This window comes from Monopterus albus, unplaced genomic scaffold (assembly GCF_001952655.1).
Source record: "Monopterus albus unplaced genomic scaffold, M_albus_1.0 scaffold211.1, whole genome shotgun sequence".
NCBI lineage: Eukaryota > Metazoa > Chordata > Actinopteri > Synbranchiformes > Synbranchidae > Monopterus > Monopterus albus.
Window position 1 is genome coordinate 260,161 of NW_018128091.1, and position 16,994 is coordinate 277,154.

The window sequence follows — 16,994 nt, forward strand, 5'->3', positions numbered from 1 at the left end:
TTAATGACCCTTTAAAACATACATGAGAAAAGTTACAGGAAAAGAAAGCTACTCTAACTAACCCAGAGTCATCCTGTCATTCTCCACTGAATCCATCTGGTGAAGTTCAAACACCACAACACAGCCCTGAAAAGAAGCTCCTGAACTGTGAGTTTAGAGTTTTATTAGACAGATCTATTACACAACAAATCTGAGTGTAGATAACATAACCTGAAACATCAGGCCAATGGTGACATTTCTGGAAAATATGTACAGTATATCTTAATAGGATGTACAGATGGAAATGTGAGGAGAATAAGATACACAAAATCTGAAGGCTCTTAATGATTCTATCTATATTTCTGCAGCTTTTGACATCTCAGTGTTTATGGAAATATGAGTCATGTCTGACTGTTGATGTTCTGTTTCTTGCTAAAAGATTATACATGAAGGTTAGAAAAACAATGACAAAGCCACAGTTGGTTCTTGTGTTAGTAAATTTCGCTCTCAAAGTTTACTTGAGGTAAATATCTGTCAGGTTCACACTCAAAACTCAAAGGGCTTTAACAAGCAGTAACAAGGGAACTACATAGTGTTCCTTCAAAAATTCCTCCATAAAATATGTCATGAACTTCAGTGATGATTAAACAAGCCACAGACTGTTTTAACTGCACCAAAACATACCTGCTGTGCAGCCAAGCACCATTCAAACAAAGGCATTCTAGTAAATTCTAATAAAAATTGAAAGGTTTCCAAATATTACTGCAGTCATTTGTACAGCAGTTTGAGCAAAATGATGGCTCAAGCAGATAAGAAATATGCATGTTACAATATATATAGTTTTGCTGAGGTAGAGCAGTTACAGTATTTAGTTAATAAAGTGAATGATGGCTTTTACTAATTCCAGTTTACAGTACATTCCGTGACCCTTAATGTTTATGTAATACCCCCATATTCTCCAGAGACAACTGAACATTCAAGCTTCATGGAGCCACACTCAAGAACAAATTCACTGTTCATCATGGTTAACTAGTTTCACAAGAGCATCATTTATTAAAATTAATGATATTTTATTCTGGTGAGCATTGGGCATCAAATATTCACAATATACAAATTGTGTGTTTTGTAGTAAATATACTTTCTATAAAGACAGCAGCATCAAAAATGGCATGTACAAAAATACCCATTTGATTTTCCCACACAACACAATATACCAAAAGAACAAGATAATATATTTATATATTTCTGTATCATAAATATGTGGATCTTTACATGCTGAATACAATTCACTGTAATGGAGATAACAGCTAATAATACAGGATAAAGTACTTCTTGAGACAGTTTCAAATGGTAACACTTAACATGGCAATGGCCTTCTTCCAGTGTGTGAGCCTATGGAAAAGCTGAGTTCAAAATAACACTGCTGATGTACTAATCATATATTAAGATTGGCTATGTATTTACATACCTTTCAGTACATTAATATGCAGTGAAATAAGGTCATATACTCTAAAATGTCACCTAAGAAATACGCACTGCAACAAAATATCATATGGACTAACATACAACAGCTATAGAAACTGATTTCATTGGTTCTTTCAGCACAACATAAACACACACAAACACAGGTTGTGTTCTCGTCATTCTGTGAGATTGAAAATGTGAAGTGCTATATGAGCAAGATTAAAGGAGATTTCTCCCCCGTGGCACCAGTTTTCTCACATATTGCATCATGTTAAACAGCCCGTTCTTTCACACACACATACAGAATGACATCTTTTCGTCTTCTCCCTCTGTCCCCACCCTCCCAGGTCACAGAAATATGAACCAGAACTACAGAGGTGTTTCTGGAAACTCATATGAATAAATACTGATTCTTACTGATTCACAGATTCGAATGGATAAACACTTCACACAATGTATAAAAAAGTGTTTTACTGACATCATGTGTGCAACAGCCTTGATTTCACACCAGTCATGTGGATTTTTTGCCAGACTTTTCAAATAACTAAATATATTTTTCAAAATTTAAAAAGCTTTCAGAAATAGTAATAAAGCTTCTTTGTCCTTTCTTTTTCATTTCTGAAAAACCACTCTTCCATAGTGAAAGCAAAACAAGGACACACTGCCAGAGAACAAATCAAACTGTTTCTTCTCATATTTTCTGTAATCACTGCTCATTGAATAACGTTATTACAAAACAACATCAAGACATGAAAGCGCTTTTAAATTTCTTTTGTAAAATATTGTGGATTATCACCAAGATTAACAACCTCTGGATTACAATGACAAGAAGGGTAACCACTGAAGCAGAAAGTGCATCTGTACCTTTTACAGTTTTAAACCTTGGGTGTACCATTACAGTGAACTGCAACAGCTTTGTGTGTTGGGCTGACTACTGCTGCCAGAAGAAAAAGGTGAATATGGAGGAATACAATCGCATCAATATTGACGACTGTCATACACAGGATAACATATCGCATACACAGTTTGCCTGTACAAGGTTCTTATTTACACATATGACTCTTCTGCAAAAAAAAGATGTTCAAAGTCGCACATCCCTGGGTTGCTGCACTGCCTGTTCTGCCACTCCCTCTTCCCCTGCACAATAGCTAATGCCACTTCATGACTCCTCCGCAGGCAGGCATCCGCATCCTCCTGACCCTGTGAAGAAAAGTAGTCCCTTACAGTCTGGGTAGCAGAGGGAGAAAGGCAGAAGTGTGGGTCAGTGTGGTTGGGCTCCACATCTGACACTCTTAGGCCACTGATTTGGAGCTGGCCTTTAGAAGTATGAGGTCTGTCCAAAGTGAGGCTGGAGGAGGGGTTAGAGTTCACAGTGGCCTTGGTAGGTTCAGATGCTCGGCGGGGGAGGGGAAGGACCCTTCTTTCTTTGTGTCCCTCTCTGGCCGGAGTTAGAGAGTGGGACTTTTGTCTTTGGAGGATCAGAGTGGTAGTGCTCTGTCCATAGAAAACACCCTGTGGGGGCTGCACACACTCATTTCTGGCCTGCCTCCCTATGACCTCACTTCCTGTGTGTGGTTTAGGGTTGTTAGTGGAGGCTGAGCTCTGGGTTCTCTTGGTCCAGATCTGTCCATGGAGCTGCCTCAGCTCTTTGACAGTCAGAGGTTTCTCAGTCCCCCTGTAGAAAGGAGAGCGGCTGTGCTGAAGCTGCAGCAGAGCCTGCTGGTAGGATGGAGGGCTGCTGGATCTCTGCTGGCAGCTTTGATTCACCACTGCAGCATCTAAGGCAGTGACAGAGCAGCTATTACTGGTTGGATGGGTTTTCCCGTTTATCACAGGTGAGACCTCTTCTGTGTGTCCATTGTCAGGCTGCTTTAATGACAGCCGACAGTCCTTCTTGAGCAATGTGTTTGGGTGAAGGCCATGGGGGTGGCAGGTGGCTTGGCTGCTCTGAGTGGGCTGTGGCCAATTAGGTGGCACTCCCCTCTGAGAGTGGGATCCCCTGGGTGACAACTGGGCCCGTCCCGAAAAAGAGGGAGAGAGAGGAGCAGTCTCAGTCAGTGGAATTGCTGAACTGGAAGCATAGTCAGGAGAGTACTGTGAGAAGGCAGAGTCTAAAGAGCTGAGAGAGGAGCCTGTGGGCGATGTTGCCAGTGACGACAAACTGGAACAGCTGGCATCCAGCTGAAATGGAGGTGGAGGGGTGTGCTTCATCTTCCTCTGCCCACCATTCTGCATTTTAGCTCTTCCCTTCTCACATCCATGCTCTCCCTGCTTCAGCTGTAATCCATCCAGCCCCTGCTCCAGAAACACTTCATCCTCATCCTCCTCCCTCTCCCCTTCCGTGGCAGCATCATAGCTCGCTTTCCTTAGAGGTAGGTGACGACTATCAGCATGAACCATCACTTTGCCCAAGGGTGGTGTACTTGCTAGGGCCAAGGCAGGCTCTGAACTCCTCCTCAGCCTCCTGGGGCCCTGTGATGGGCCGTTGACCTGGTGTGTGCAAATTGGTCGAACCGCAGGGCTGAACCTCCTGGGTTGTGCTGGTGGGGGGAGCTGCAATAGGAGGTTGGTTTCAGGATCGGGATCAGGGTCACAATCACTGAGGGTGATGACGGAGTCACGGCTGTGGCTGTCTGGTTTGTCTTTGTCACGAAGTGGCAGCTGCTCCTGGCAGGGAGAATCCGGGTCATCATTCAGCTCATTTTCCAGACTGTCGTAGGATGAGTCGTTCAACTGGAAGGATGACACATCTGGGAAGAGAAAGATGGAAAGGAAAGAAAGAGGAAGATAAAGAAGATAAAGGAAGATAAAGCAATAAAAGAGAGAAGAGAGAGAATATTATTATGAGACTTGGAACAAAAAAGTAGTAAACTGAAATAAGATCAAGAGAATTTAAAGACAGGCTTTGCTTGCCAGGCTTTCTTTCACATTACATTTCCTATATTGATTCCTCAAATTATACAACTTCTGAAGACATCTCCTTGCATGCAAGTATCCTGCAATTTAGCATCTTTCCATTAGATTCCAAAATTAGCAGTCCAACCTGGAGAAGACAAAACCTAATTTATTTACACTACAATCTTCAGCAAAATGCAGTGAAACCTAGAACCGTTGCAGTGTATTGGTAGACACTTCATTCACAAAGCTCAAAAAAGTGAGAACAGTCTGACAGAACCTAAGATCAAATCTTAACCCCTGAGCTGAATGAACAAAATCACAGTTCACTGCTGGAGACGAGGAGAACAAAGGATAAAGTGTCATCTTGCTATGTGCTCCTTGACCTCTGGTAGCTATTTAAGACTGAAGAAGAAAGTTGGTGGTATTTATGAATGAATAGATTCAGTGCTGTGTCACTCCTGTGACCCTCTCAATCACTGAAATTACTGCAGGTCAGTCTACTGACCCCAATCAACAGGCCTGAAGGAGCTGCAGCCACACACATATATACAGTACGCTGTCAGCAAGGCCGTCTGAAGCCACCTTGTTACAATCACTTTCAGTAAGAGGAGTTAAAGAGCTGTTCAGCTACACACACACACACACACTTGGGTTAAGATCACTCCTCAATGTTGTCTCATCTGCATCCCCTTTACTTCTTAACCATGGGCCAATGAGAAGTAAAATGATATTTTTATCTGACCAAAGTGACTAAAAAGGTTAATTTGAAGGTCACAGGTGGATATTTAGTTGCACAACTTTGCTTTACAGACTTAGTTGTGTACATTTATTGTGTTTATTATGAATGAAAAACACTGATTAAGAAGATTTTAAAATCAAACCTCTAAATTAAAATGTAATTTTGATTAAAAGTGGAAGCAGTCTTTTAAACTGGACTTATTGCACTTCTGGTTAGATGCTAAACTGCATTTCTTTGCCTTGTACTTGTACATAGGTAATGACAATAAAGTTGAATCTAATCTAATCTAATCTAATCTAATCTAATCTAATCTAATCTAAATCTAATCTAACTGTTTGTTGTTGCTTCTCATTGATAAAACAGTTTCTTGGATGCAAAATGTTGCTGTCATGTTACTGACTCAGCCTTTCTCAGCCCTTCATCTCCACACATTTATATAACAGCACTGAATTAGAAATGTGACTGCTCAGACCATGAGCTGATATAAATGATGTGAGCTATGTCATTTCAGTGGTTTAATGAAAGAACAGAGCTAAGAACTCTGAGCAAAAGCCAAACCCACAGACTTGGCCTAATCTTCAAAACAATCAAATCTATCAATCTATCTATACCATACTTCATACTGAAGTTCATTGTATTTCCCTGCTCCTCTCCTCTCACTTACCTGATCCATGATCACTGCTGCTGCTCTTCTGGCTGAAGCTTCTGAACAATGAGGGGACATCTTCTCCCAGAGCGCTGCTGCAGTTTTCTATTAGGAAGCGAACCAGCTCACAGACCTGCAAAGAGAAACACCACCTGGTTACATCATGAACTCTCTGACGTTCCTTTGCTCTGCTGCAGCTGCTGCCAATTCACTTCATTTTCATAATGTTGAATGAAGGTGTGATTCTGTGACAAATGTTCTGCAGAACTTGCTGAAGCAGGGAAATAGCCAAAGATCAGCAGTAATTCAGCAAACATGCAGCTTACCAGTGTCTTGGCATCATATACAGGTAAGTGAAAGAAACACTGATAAACCAAATTAATATATTTGCAGTGCCTAGTGAACATTTTAACACAGATTAGTTTGGCTATGATGGTGTGATGAAACTAGGGTGTATTTCCTTGTATTGTGACTACTGTCTGCTTCATTCTGCGGCACTGTGACCTAAATAACTTTGTGATATTAGTTCCAACCAGTCGTCAAAAGTTGTGTATTTTTGTGCGGATCCAGTAACATTGTAAGATAAGTTTGTTTGGGTGCACTGAAGTCAACCTTCCTACAAGAGTATTTGCATTTCACACTGTCCAAGAAAACATCAAACCTCTTTTTCCCAGTCCTGGACAGTATCCTGATTATACAGTCATGGCCAAACATATTGACACCACTGTATTTGTGTCAGATAACGTGCGACTTATCCCAAAAATTGGTTGCAACCACAAATTTTTTGGTATTCTCATGTTTATTACTTTTGTTTGCATTGGAACAACACAAAAAGGCAGGAATAGCCAAATCTGATACATTCCACACAAAACTCCAGAAATGGACTGGACAGAATTACTGACACCCTCAACTTAACATTTGGTAGCACACCCTTTGGACAAGGTAACTGAAATCAATCACTTTCTGTAACCATCAGTGAGTTTCTTCCTCCTCTCTACTGGAATTTTGGACCAACACTTCTTTTGCCAGCTGCTCCAGTCTCATTTAAAGGGTTCCTTCTCCCAGCTGCTGTTGTGAGATCTCTCCACAGCTGTTCTATGGGATTTAGATCTGGACTCATTGCTGGCCACTTCACAACTCTCCAGCTCATTGTGTGAAACCATTTCTGGGGCTGTTTGAAGTCTGCTTTGGGTTATTGTGCTGCTGTAAGCCCCATGACCCCTGACAGAGACCCAGCTTTCTGACACTGGGCCCTACACTGCACCCCAGAATTCACTGGTAGTCTTCAGATTTCATAATGCCATACACACAGTCAAGACATCCACTGTATGAAGCAGCAAAGCAACCCCAAAACATCAATGAACCTCCACTGTGTTTGACTGTAGGGACCGTGTTCTTTTCTTTGAAGGCCTCATTTTGTTTTCTGAAAACAGCTAAATGATGTGCTCAACCATAAAGCTCTATTTTAGTCTTATTCTGCCAGAAGGACTGTGGCTTCCTCAGGTTAGTTTTGGCAAACTCATGTCTGGTTTTTTTATGTCTCTGTGTCAGCAGTGGGGTCCCCCCAGGTCTCCTACCAAAGTGTCCCTTGTTACTCAAATGGCGATGAATAGTGCGAGCTGACACTGTTGCACCCTGTGCCTACAGGTCAGCTTGACTGTGTGGAAGCTAATCAAGCTTCTATATCCATCTTTCAAACAATCCTTCGTTGCAGTCTGTCTTCTCTTTTTCTCTTTCATCCACATCCAGAGAGATTGGCTACGGTGCCACGGGCTGTCTTGACAATGTTGTGCACAGTGGACACAGGAACAGCAAGATCTCTGGAGATGGACTTGTAGCCTTGAGGCTGTCCGTGGTTTTCCACTACTGTGGTTCTCAAATCCTCAGACAATTCTTTGCTCTTCTTTCTTTTCTCCATGCGCGGTGTCGTCCACATGACATAATGCTTAAGTCGGTGTTTCTCACTTCTAACTGGCTGCAAGTGTGATTTCTATACTGCCAGCACCTGTTGATTGTTACAGGTGAGTTTCATGACAAATTAAAGAAGCATCACATGCTAGAAATACAACTATTTCTGATGATTTTGGAAAAGGTGTAAATAATTTTGTCCAATCCATTTTTGGAGTTCTGTGTGGAATGGATCAGGCTTTTTTCTCTGCTTTTTTTTTTGTTTTTCTAATGCAACCAAATGAAATAAACATGAGAATACCAAAGAGTGAAAGCTGAGAGTGTCTGTGCTCTATGGGCTTTATCAGCCCAGTTGGAATCTGTCCACAAACATATCACATACCTGGGCTCAAATAACCCCTTTTTAAACTAAACAGACAAAATGTACTAAACACATATGACGTTAGACAGCAAACGCCTGAGACACTCACAAACCTCTGAGTTAGAGCCTCCCCAATTCATGGAAAGTTTCCACTAAATTTTCCACGAATTCTGCCTGTTGTGTTTATAAATGAGCTGTTTGTCCTGCTTTAGCTCTGCGTCTCTGACACAGTGGGGACAAGCTTAGGGCCGCCCTGTTTGCTTGTGGACCAGATGCATTCACATGTCCGTATGGTGTCCACATGCATTTAATGAGTCAGTGCTCAGAAGACTGTCTGGCTAAAGAGTGCACAATCAGGGTGCACTGTAAACTAATTTCTGCCTATTATTTTGTTATTAAAAAATGTATTTTAAACAAAATCTGACTGTGTGGTGAGCTCATTTAACCTGTTTCCAATTACATCAGCCTGTTTCATTCATTCAAGACATTCAAGGCTTCATAACAGGCAAAAATAATTCTTGATAAATTGGAGCTTTTTAGTGGCATACTAAAATGACCACTGACAGCCCCTTTGTTGTCATTTTAACTGGCAGATGATGGGAGCTGTATTTTCAGATTTATACAACTTCTTTAGCCACACTTTACTTGGCATCACATGGATTATGATTATTATATACGTATATAAAAAATTATAATTATTAAAGTACTTTGGGTTGTATGCTTATTCTTGGTGCTGTTATTGAGGACAGTACTAAACAGTGTACCTGAAGCAGCCAAGTTAGACTCAACTTCATAATTATTTAGTTTCTAGTTAATTCTGTTAAAGTGAGATCTCTGGTTCACCCCAAACACAGCTGTGAGATCTTGTGACATCCAGCAAAAATTGCCAAACAATGCAAAAAAAAAAAAAATCTAGGATTATCAGAAAAGAAAAATAAAAGGACAGGACTCATGCAGCTGCTAATTAGAGATGCTCCGATTGCAATTTTCTTGGTTTATTCTGATTTCTGATTTTTTTTTTATGTCTGATCTGCCCATTCTAATTTTGGCCAATTTCAATTTCTGTAATTGACAGCATACACAAACATTTTTGTAACTTTTCTTTATTGAAAAATTTAATTGTAATGAAAATAAAACACTGTAATAAAGTTTAGCATTTTTTGTCTTTTTCTCACTTTTTTGGCAAACCTCCAATTAAAAATGAAGCACAATATTTGTACTTCTCCAAATATAAACAGGTGCAACAGGCAACAGAAACAGAAGAATGTCTGTTACTCCTGAGTGCACAGTTCTTATGAAGTGTGTGCAATTTGCATTTGCTGTGTTTTACCACAGGCTGGATACACTGTACATATACATGTGTTTCATGTGTGGCCAGTAACTCCCTCATTGTGTACTATTTGTCGAAGCTAAGGACATAGTTTTTCCCTTCCCCAAGGTGTTTCTGTGGGCTCCTCTGTGCGCTTTTTGTTCATCAAGTGCTTCCAATGCACAAGTGAACACTCCCTTGGTACAGACACGAGCACGAGCCTCGCTCGAGGTGCACACAAGATGCTGTGTACTGCACATGCTATGCTTTTGGTCTGTGTCACTGTGTGTGTGACGTGGTCTGTCATGCCTCTAAATCTGACCGGCACAGAATCGGAAATCTCAGAGTGATTAGCTTGTTGCTGGTCACCGGTCAAGGCCGATCGCTGCCGATTGATCAGTGCATCTTTACTATTAATGCAAAAAAACAAAAAATATGATGAAATTTAGTGTGTGCTAGATGGATTTTTTAAAATCACTATGTAGACCAATAACTTTCACAGTCCCATATTCTGTAGAATGTTTACAACAAGCCTGTGTTATCCTGTTGAAGTGTCTGCTCTAAATAATTAAAGGAAAACGTTTACTGCATGACATACAGTAGCTTACTGAAATGGCCTTTAGACCTCTTCATTTCTGTTTTCACCTCTTTCATCTCATCTCTTCAGCTTTCCTCTCTACTTCACTTTCTCAGTTCTCATACCTGCAACTCTCTCCTTCCTTTAGTCTTCCTGATCTCCTTTAATCCCTCATTCGACATTCCTCACTGTCACTCAAAGACCTCTGCTACGTGAGACATAGCACAGTTTCAAAAAGCTTGTGGGGCATTTATGAGACATTCGCCCATCCAACCATCAACAGCCCCTTCAGAGCTGCTCCTTCTTTAACTCAGTAGGGCGTTGTATTAAACTGTCTTCCAATCGTTCAGAAAAACAAGAAAATCAACAGAATGCTGTAGGTCATTCACAAAATACGTGTCTGTGGTATGAATGCAGTTTGAGAGGGGACACAATACCACTGTAGTTTACATGGAGCATACTCAAAACCTACACATGCAAATGCGTGTGTGTTAAGAGATGTCCCAGCTGTGTGTTGATGGGTCATTTCTGGGTTTTTCTCAGTCAACACTAATGTCCAGCAGCCTGCAAAGAAAAGTCTGTTGAGCTGCTTGAGTACCACTTCCTGTTTTCCCCACCACTATATACTGTGTTACTGTAAGTCGCTGTATAAGATTGGTCCATACTTAAAGAAACAAACCCAAGAGAAAAACAGCCTTCTGTTGATTTACAGTGTCTCTCACTTGTGCGTCCATCTTAAGTAATACACCAACATAAGCTCTATTTACCTCAGAAACTCCTTAACAGCTGTGTTCGGTCAAAAACATTAAAATTATTTGCTGAATGAAAGCGTAAGGGACGCAGAGACTAAACTGAACTGGCTAAAACTGAACACTGGAAACTAGCCATTACACAACGAGGGGCTCCAGCTAGTTTAGATTGGCCCCTGGCTCTGACCACGAGGAGGGAAATGTCAAAATCTCACTTTATTTTTAGTTTTTCCCCAGAAAAATACTGCCTTCACTCAGGCCACCCGCACAAACAAGCAGTGTGAGAAAGGGAAAGTGTTATCAGTGGGGTATTTGTAAAAGAGATATTTAAGTATTTGTGGAAGCTGGGGGCATTTGTGCTGACAAGTGTGTGTGTGTGTGTGTGTGTGTGTGTGTGTATGTGTGTGAGGTGAAAAAGAGAGGGGTGATTCAGCGGCACAATTTTCTGCTAAAACTCACACTTGGCTGCAGTATTGTGCATATTGCATATTTTCTCAGTGAACCTCTGCCACCTCAATGATGCACACACACACATTTGGAAAGGCAAGCAAACCAGAAACCCAGCCAGACTATGTGTAACTGTGTGTCACTGTAACTTTCCAAATAACAGACTACAAATCAAACAGCTGTGTATGCTTTATGTCTTTGCATCTACATGAAGGGCTCTGGTGGGGGGGGTATCACTGGGCTGCTGCAGCTACTGCTGTTGAATCAAGTCATTTCAGGTTTGCCTGGCTGACCTTTATTCATAAAAATACAGTTAAAAGGAAGGAAGAGTGTTTGAGAAAATTTGCTGGAGGATTGCTGCAAACCGTTGCAAAAGTGCTTACTACTTTAAATCTTGCTTCTTATTTTCAGATGCCTGTTACAGTCACCACATGTCAAATATAAACAGTTGTGAAGACATTTTCATAAACAATCAAATATTTATGTAAAGTAGACCTTAGATTTTGTGTTAAGAGCCAAGTACATAAAACCAAACTTATCTGCATGGCTAGATAAATAGATAAAGTAGAAAACATAACATAAAAAGTATGGGTTTTTTCAGTTTTGGGGGCTAATCCTTTAATGGTGACTTTTTTTTTTCAGTTTTTGGGGGCTAATCCTTTAATGGTGACATAACTCTCTAACTAGATAATTACATTCTTCTGTGTGCTTCGGAGTAGGTCAGTATGAACCGGTGAAGTTTTCCTTTTTGCTGTCAAATCTTGCTCTGGGTGTTAGTATATTGCAATTTGAGCTTATAAGTCAGTCATGACATGTGGATGTGACAGAGCGCATAGGAGACTGGTTTAATGTATGTGTGACAGCTGTGCATTAGTGGGTCAGCTCCTGCTCAGAGGTCAGCACTCACATCTGTGGGGAAACCTTCAGTCAAATGACTTTCAGGCCGGCACAGACTATGTGTGTATGTGAACATGTATGTGCACACATTATACTTGTGTCAGTGATCATGTGCTTCATGAGTAATTGCTGTAGCAATTGTATTATTCCACAGAAATATTAAATTCCGCAGTGTCTGCGGTCTGTCTCAGCAAGCCATGCTAACATACACAAACACCTATATCAGCTCTTCAAGTGTATTCAGTGTTGCTCAGTTGGATGTTATTTTCTCTCTTGCCAAGAGTTAGATGAAAAGATTGATACCAGTCTCAGGTCTGTACATTCAATCCAGTGCTGGGGCCACCAGGTGATTAGCTTAGCTTAGTTTAGTGACTAACCATCAGGAAACGGCTAGCTGTCCAACAGTAACTACACTTGCCTACCAGCATTCATAAATCTCACAAATTTTCATGTTTCATTTGCTTAATCTGGACAAAAAAACAATGTGTAAAATTTGTGGTTGTACAAGAGGATGTGAGGAGAAATATTTCTTGGCTGAGAGAAATTACTTCATGGAGTCTCTGCTGGTGTTATTAAGCTTTAGGGATATAGACATACTAAATGCCCATACATGTTTCCAGTCTTTGTGCTAAGCTAAGCTAACAAGTACTTTCATATTGAATGTACAGATAGAGAATCTTCTCATCTAGCTCCCAGCAAGAAAGCAAAGATGTGTGTTTCCCAAACAATTTCATTACATTTAATCATCTGAGATTTAAGTACTCACTTTTTTTGTGCCCTCCCCCTCCATCTCAGGAGTGATTGGTGCTGGAGGCCAAAGCATGCTGGGGGCAATGCAGACAGACAGGTTGAAGGCATTCATCTGGTTATCGTGGGCGTTGCCTTGGATACAATGCAGCATGGCGATCACATGTCGCAGCAGAAGCAGGTTCTCAGTGGGCAGAAGGTGGAGCAACCTGTGGGCGAGAGAGTGATGGAGACATCAAAAAAGGAATGACAAAGAACAAATGGACATCATGTGAACTAAATGAATACAGCAATCATAAAACACATTGTAAAACACTTGGTTCCTGGTCAGTGTTCTCACAGTGTGTGCGTGTGTGTGTGTGTGTGTTGTCATGTTTGCTGATTTCAGGCTCCACAGGAATAGCTGCATATAACTCATATAACTTGTTTATTTATATATTTAGGAGCAAAATTAATTTAGTTTGTTCCTTCTGACTTTGAAGCAATGCCCCCTCTACCTCCTTTTCTTCACTCCCTAAACATAAAGCAAGGTGCTGGGACACTCATTTATTCAGGTCTTTCCTTTAATTTGTGACCAATCTGCATAATGAACATCTGTATGACTTGTTGAGTGCTTGTGAAACAGTGACAGCAGTTGATTTAGCAGAAGGATTTTGGTATTAAATATGTGTTTTTAGGATTTGATAAGAGCTCCTACCTATTGACAGCCTGCATCCTTTTTTCTCCTTCCTCCCCCTCCATCACATCCATCCACTGGTCATACAGGTCCACAGACAGCACGCTGCCCGGGATATTTCGCAGGAAATCCTGGAAGCAAAACATGATTTAACTAAGATTAGTTTTTGAATATGACAACCTCAAACATGCCTCAGTGATTTTTTTTTTCTTTATTGAGTAATTATGTTGTGTTGGTAATGTTTTTTCATTTCACTGACTCACTGATCATTTGATTTGTCTTATCTGACTTTATATTTGTTTAACTGTGGCATGTATTCTGATTGGCTGTCAGTGTTTTTTGTTCTCTGGCCATACAAAAAGATCTTGAGCACAGTGATCTCAAACGGAGCTAATCATCCACAAAGTACAAAAATACTACTGTACAATGGCAAATCCCATATATAAAAAAAACACCATGAAAATATGGGCAAAACCCTCATGTCTTGCATTTAAGAAGCTGTATCCAGCAAAATATTTTGCATTTTCATTTTTTCATTTCAATTATATTTGTATAGCACCAAATTGCATTAAAAGTCATTTTAGAAAGTAAGGTCTTGACCTTATTATTATTATTATTGAGGAAAAACCCAACATGTCCCCAACAAAAAGCCAAACTCTAGTTACAGTATATTTGAATAAATAAACAGTTCACACAGAGTGCCACAGAACTTTGGTCATCTGCTGCATGAAACACCTGAAAGAACTATCAAAGTAACAAGGTCAAAAAGTTAAATACTACACTGTCAAAAGCAAATATGGACGTAAGAACATAGAGTACATCCTGTATGTGTTATGTGTGAGCGCAGTGTGGACCCCAGGTGCAGACACAGAAACAACCAGGAGGAGTAGGAGCTAAGAACAAAAGTTTATTAAGCACAGACAGGTTATGCTGAGTGGCAGAGGGCAAGCTCGCCTTGGGCAGGCCGGAAGTGCAGAGGCGACCGGGACAGACAAGGGGGTTAACCGGGAAGAAGAGGGACCAAGGAGAGACGAGGAGACCAGGAGGGACCGAGGAGAGGCGAGGAGACCGAGAGGGTACCGAGGAGAGGCGAGGAGAACGAGAGGGTACCAAGGAGAGGCGAGGAGACCGAGAGGGACCGAGGAGAGGCGAGGAGACCAGGAGGGACCGAGGAGAGGCAAGGAGACCGAGAGGGTACCGAAGAGAGGCGAGGAGATTGAGAGGGACCGAGGAGAGGCGAGGAGACCGAGAGGGACCGAGGAGAGGCGAGGAGACCAGGAGGGACTGAGGAGAGATGAGGAGACCAGGAGAGCCAGCAGCAGGGGGGACACAGGACCCAGAAGACTAGCAGGTGCAGAGCAGCAGGCAGTCAGGTACACAGGGTAGCGTAGTAGTCAGGTAAACAGTGGAGCGGTAGCAGGCAGGTTAACAACAGAGCAGTAGCAGTCTGATAAACAATGAAGCGGTGTTCAGGTACTTATACTGCATAAGGGCGTTGGCAAACAGGTAACACACCGGGTAGGGCAAAGTACTCACTCCGTGGGTTCTACTCGAACAGAGAAGTAATAACAGTAGGAGTCTCTCAGTAACAGCATAGGAACCACTCGTCAAGACGGGATGAATACCAGTACGAACCAGAAACAACTTCATGCGTGGAAAGAGCGTCAATGAACCAGCAAAGAAGCAGCGGAAGACAGGGTGTATATATATTGACGGGACCAGGAGACAGTGGGGCCAGTGGGGGAAGAAGTACTCAGATCCCATACTTAAGTAAAAGCAACAATACAATAGTGTAAAAATACTCTGTTACAAGTAAGTCCTGCACTCAACATGTTACTAAAGTAAAAGTACAAAAAATTTTAGCATTAAAGCCTACTTAAAATATTAAAAGTAAAAGTACTCAATATGCAGAATGGCACATTTAACATAATTTTATATCATATTAATGGATAATAATTACTGATACATTATTTTTTTCATTACATTTAATGCTGCAGCTTGTAAAGGTGGTGCTAGTTTTAACTAGCATATATGCTTATCATTTGAATTACTGCTGGTTAGCTTGTGAATTTTGCCACAAGTGACCGTTAAAGTCTTATGATTCCTAAAATGTGGTGAAGTGGGAGTATAAAGTAGCACAAAATCAAAATACTCAAGCAAAGTACAGATACCTCAAAACTGTACTTAGGTACAGTACTTGAGTATATGTACTTTGTTACTTTCCACCGCTGTATCATTCTCTTTGAAAGGACTAACTGATTAAGAAACAATACAGTTTTTGTCTCAGGTGATGCACAATCCTGCATGTAACGCACAACAAAGAAGCACGATGAATGAGCTCTGTCACCACCTCAGTTGCACCCTGGCTGCCCAATGCTGCAGCGCCTGTTTGGCCTGGATGCTGAACAATGCTGCATCTTGTGCACATAACTGACCACTTGCCCTGCTGTGAACAGACAAACTGTCCTGTCTAGACTTATGTGACTTTGGATGCACATCAGTCGCTTTGGCTTTTTGTTGTCTGAATTCACATGAGTGAGTGTGTGTGTTACCTTGAGGACAGCAGCAATGACGAACACAGATTGGTGTGAGATCTCCGGGTCCTCAGTCCCACTGTCCAGTCTGTCTCGAAGCTCCCGGCAGGCTTTGGCCCCAGCTGACCGCCTGAAGACACCTCTGGTGTAGGGCCCCTCCAGGTACAGGAACACCAGCATGTCCTGGAGAGAAACATCAAACACCAAATCGCTTGGTTCCTAAAATCAAAGTTGCATGAATCCGTCTGAATCTGTCTTTAGCTTCAAAAGAGTTTTCATTATCAGTAGACACCACAAAGGGAGTTCTGTTCAATATACGTACTGTATATGTATATATTTTTATTTAAGTTTCTTCCAAGCATGTAAAACTAAGAAAACTGATATTGCGAAAAACAAAACTGATTAGACATTTCAACAAATACGCATAAGACATCACAACATTCCAATAGTACATGCTTGAAAGGGAGTAGGAAGAAGTATACACTTATCTAGTCCTACCCCCTTTCTTAGACCGTGGTACCATTAGCCCAACACCGGAAACTCAGACCCACAGCAGTGCCAGTCCCCAACAACCCCCATATATCCATCCTATCACCGCCCTATCCATTGTACATACCAAACAAACCAATTTCCTCATTGACCAGCCCCTTAAATTAAACATACATCAGCCACGCCATGCACCCAACGTCCGGCGTCAAGCCAACTACCCCACGGTCTATCTCATCCCATTATAATACCCTCCATTCATCATACTCTTCATCCTACACGCAAAACTTCCTATACTGACTTTTACACCACTTATAGAAATACAAAATCTTTTTTTAGTTGTACTTATAGAATGAATTTTTAAATTTAACTGACCCCTTAAATTGTATCCCACTTCTCTTTCATTAAACTATTTTTGAATTCCACCGGGTAATAAATTGTTCCTAGCTTTATACATGAACACCGCAGTTTTATATTCCACTAAATCAAAAAATGTTAACAATTTAGACTGTATGAATGATGCATTAGTGTGATCCCGATATCCAAGTTTATGGACAATTCTTATTGCCCTTTTTTG

The 16,994-nt window shown here is 41.1% G+C and overlaps 1 protein-coding gene across 2 annotated transcripts in view; it reads right to left on the reverse strand.

Annotated features, from left to right (window-relative positions):
* Positions 1 to 219: 219 nt before the first annotated feature.
* Positions 220 to 16,994, reverse strand: part of LOC109970953 (rho GTPase-activating protein 20-like) — a 45,613-nt gene continuing 28,838 nt past the window's right edge. Inside the window, exons 11-15 of one of the 2 annotated variants that reach the window (XM_020618910.1) lie at positions 15,950 to 16,114; positions 13,419 to 13,528; positions 12,741 to 12,930; positions 5,745 to 5,859; positions 220 to 4,193 (exon numbers count right to left, since the gene is read on the reverse strand). In XM_020618910.1, coding sequence (XP_020474566.1) covers positions 2,491 to 4,193; positions 5,745 to 5,859; positions 12,741 to 12,930; positions 13,419 to 13,528; positions 15,950 to 16,114 — 2,283 coding nt within the window. In that variant the 3' untranslated portion in view covers positions 220 to 2,490. The remainder of the gene's footprint in view (positions 4,194 to 5,744; positions 5,860 to 12,740; positions 12,931 to 13,418; positions 13,529 to 15,949; positions 16,115 to 16,994) is intronic. The other variant, XM_020618909.1, reaches the window with a different exon arrangement.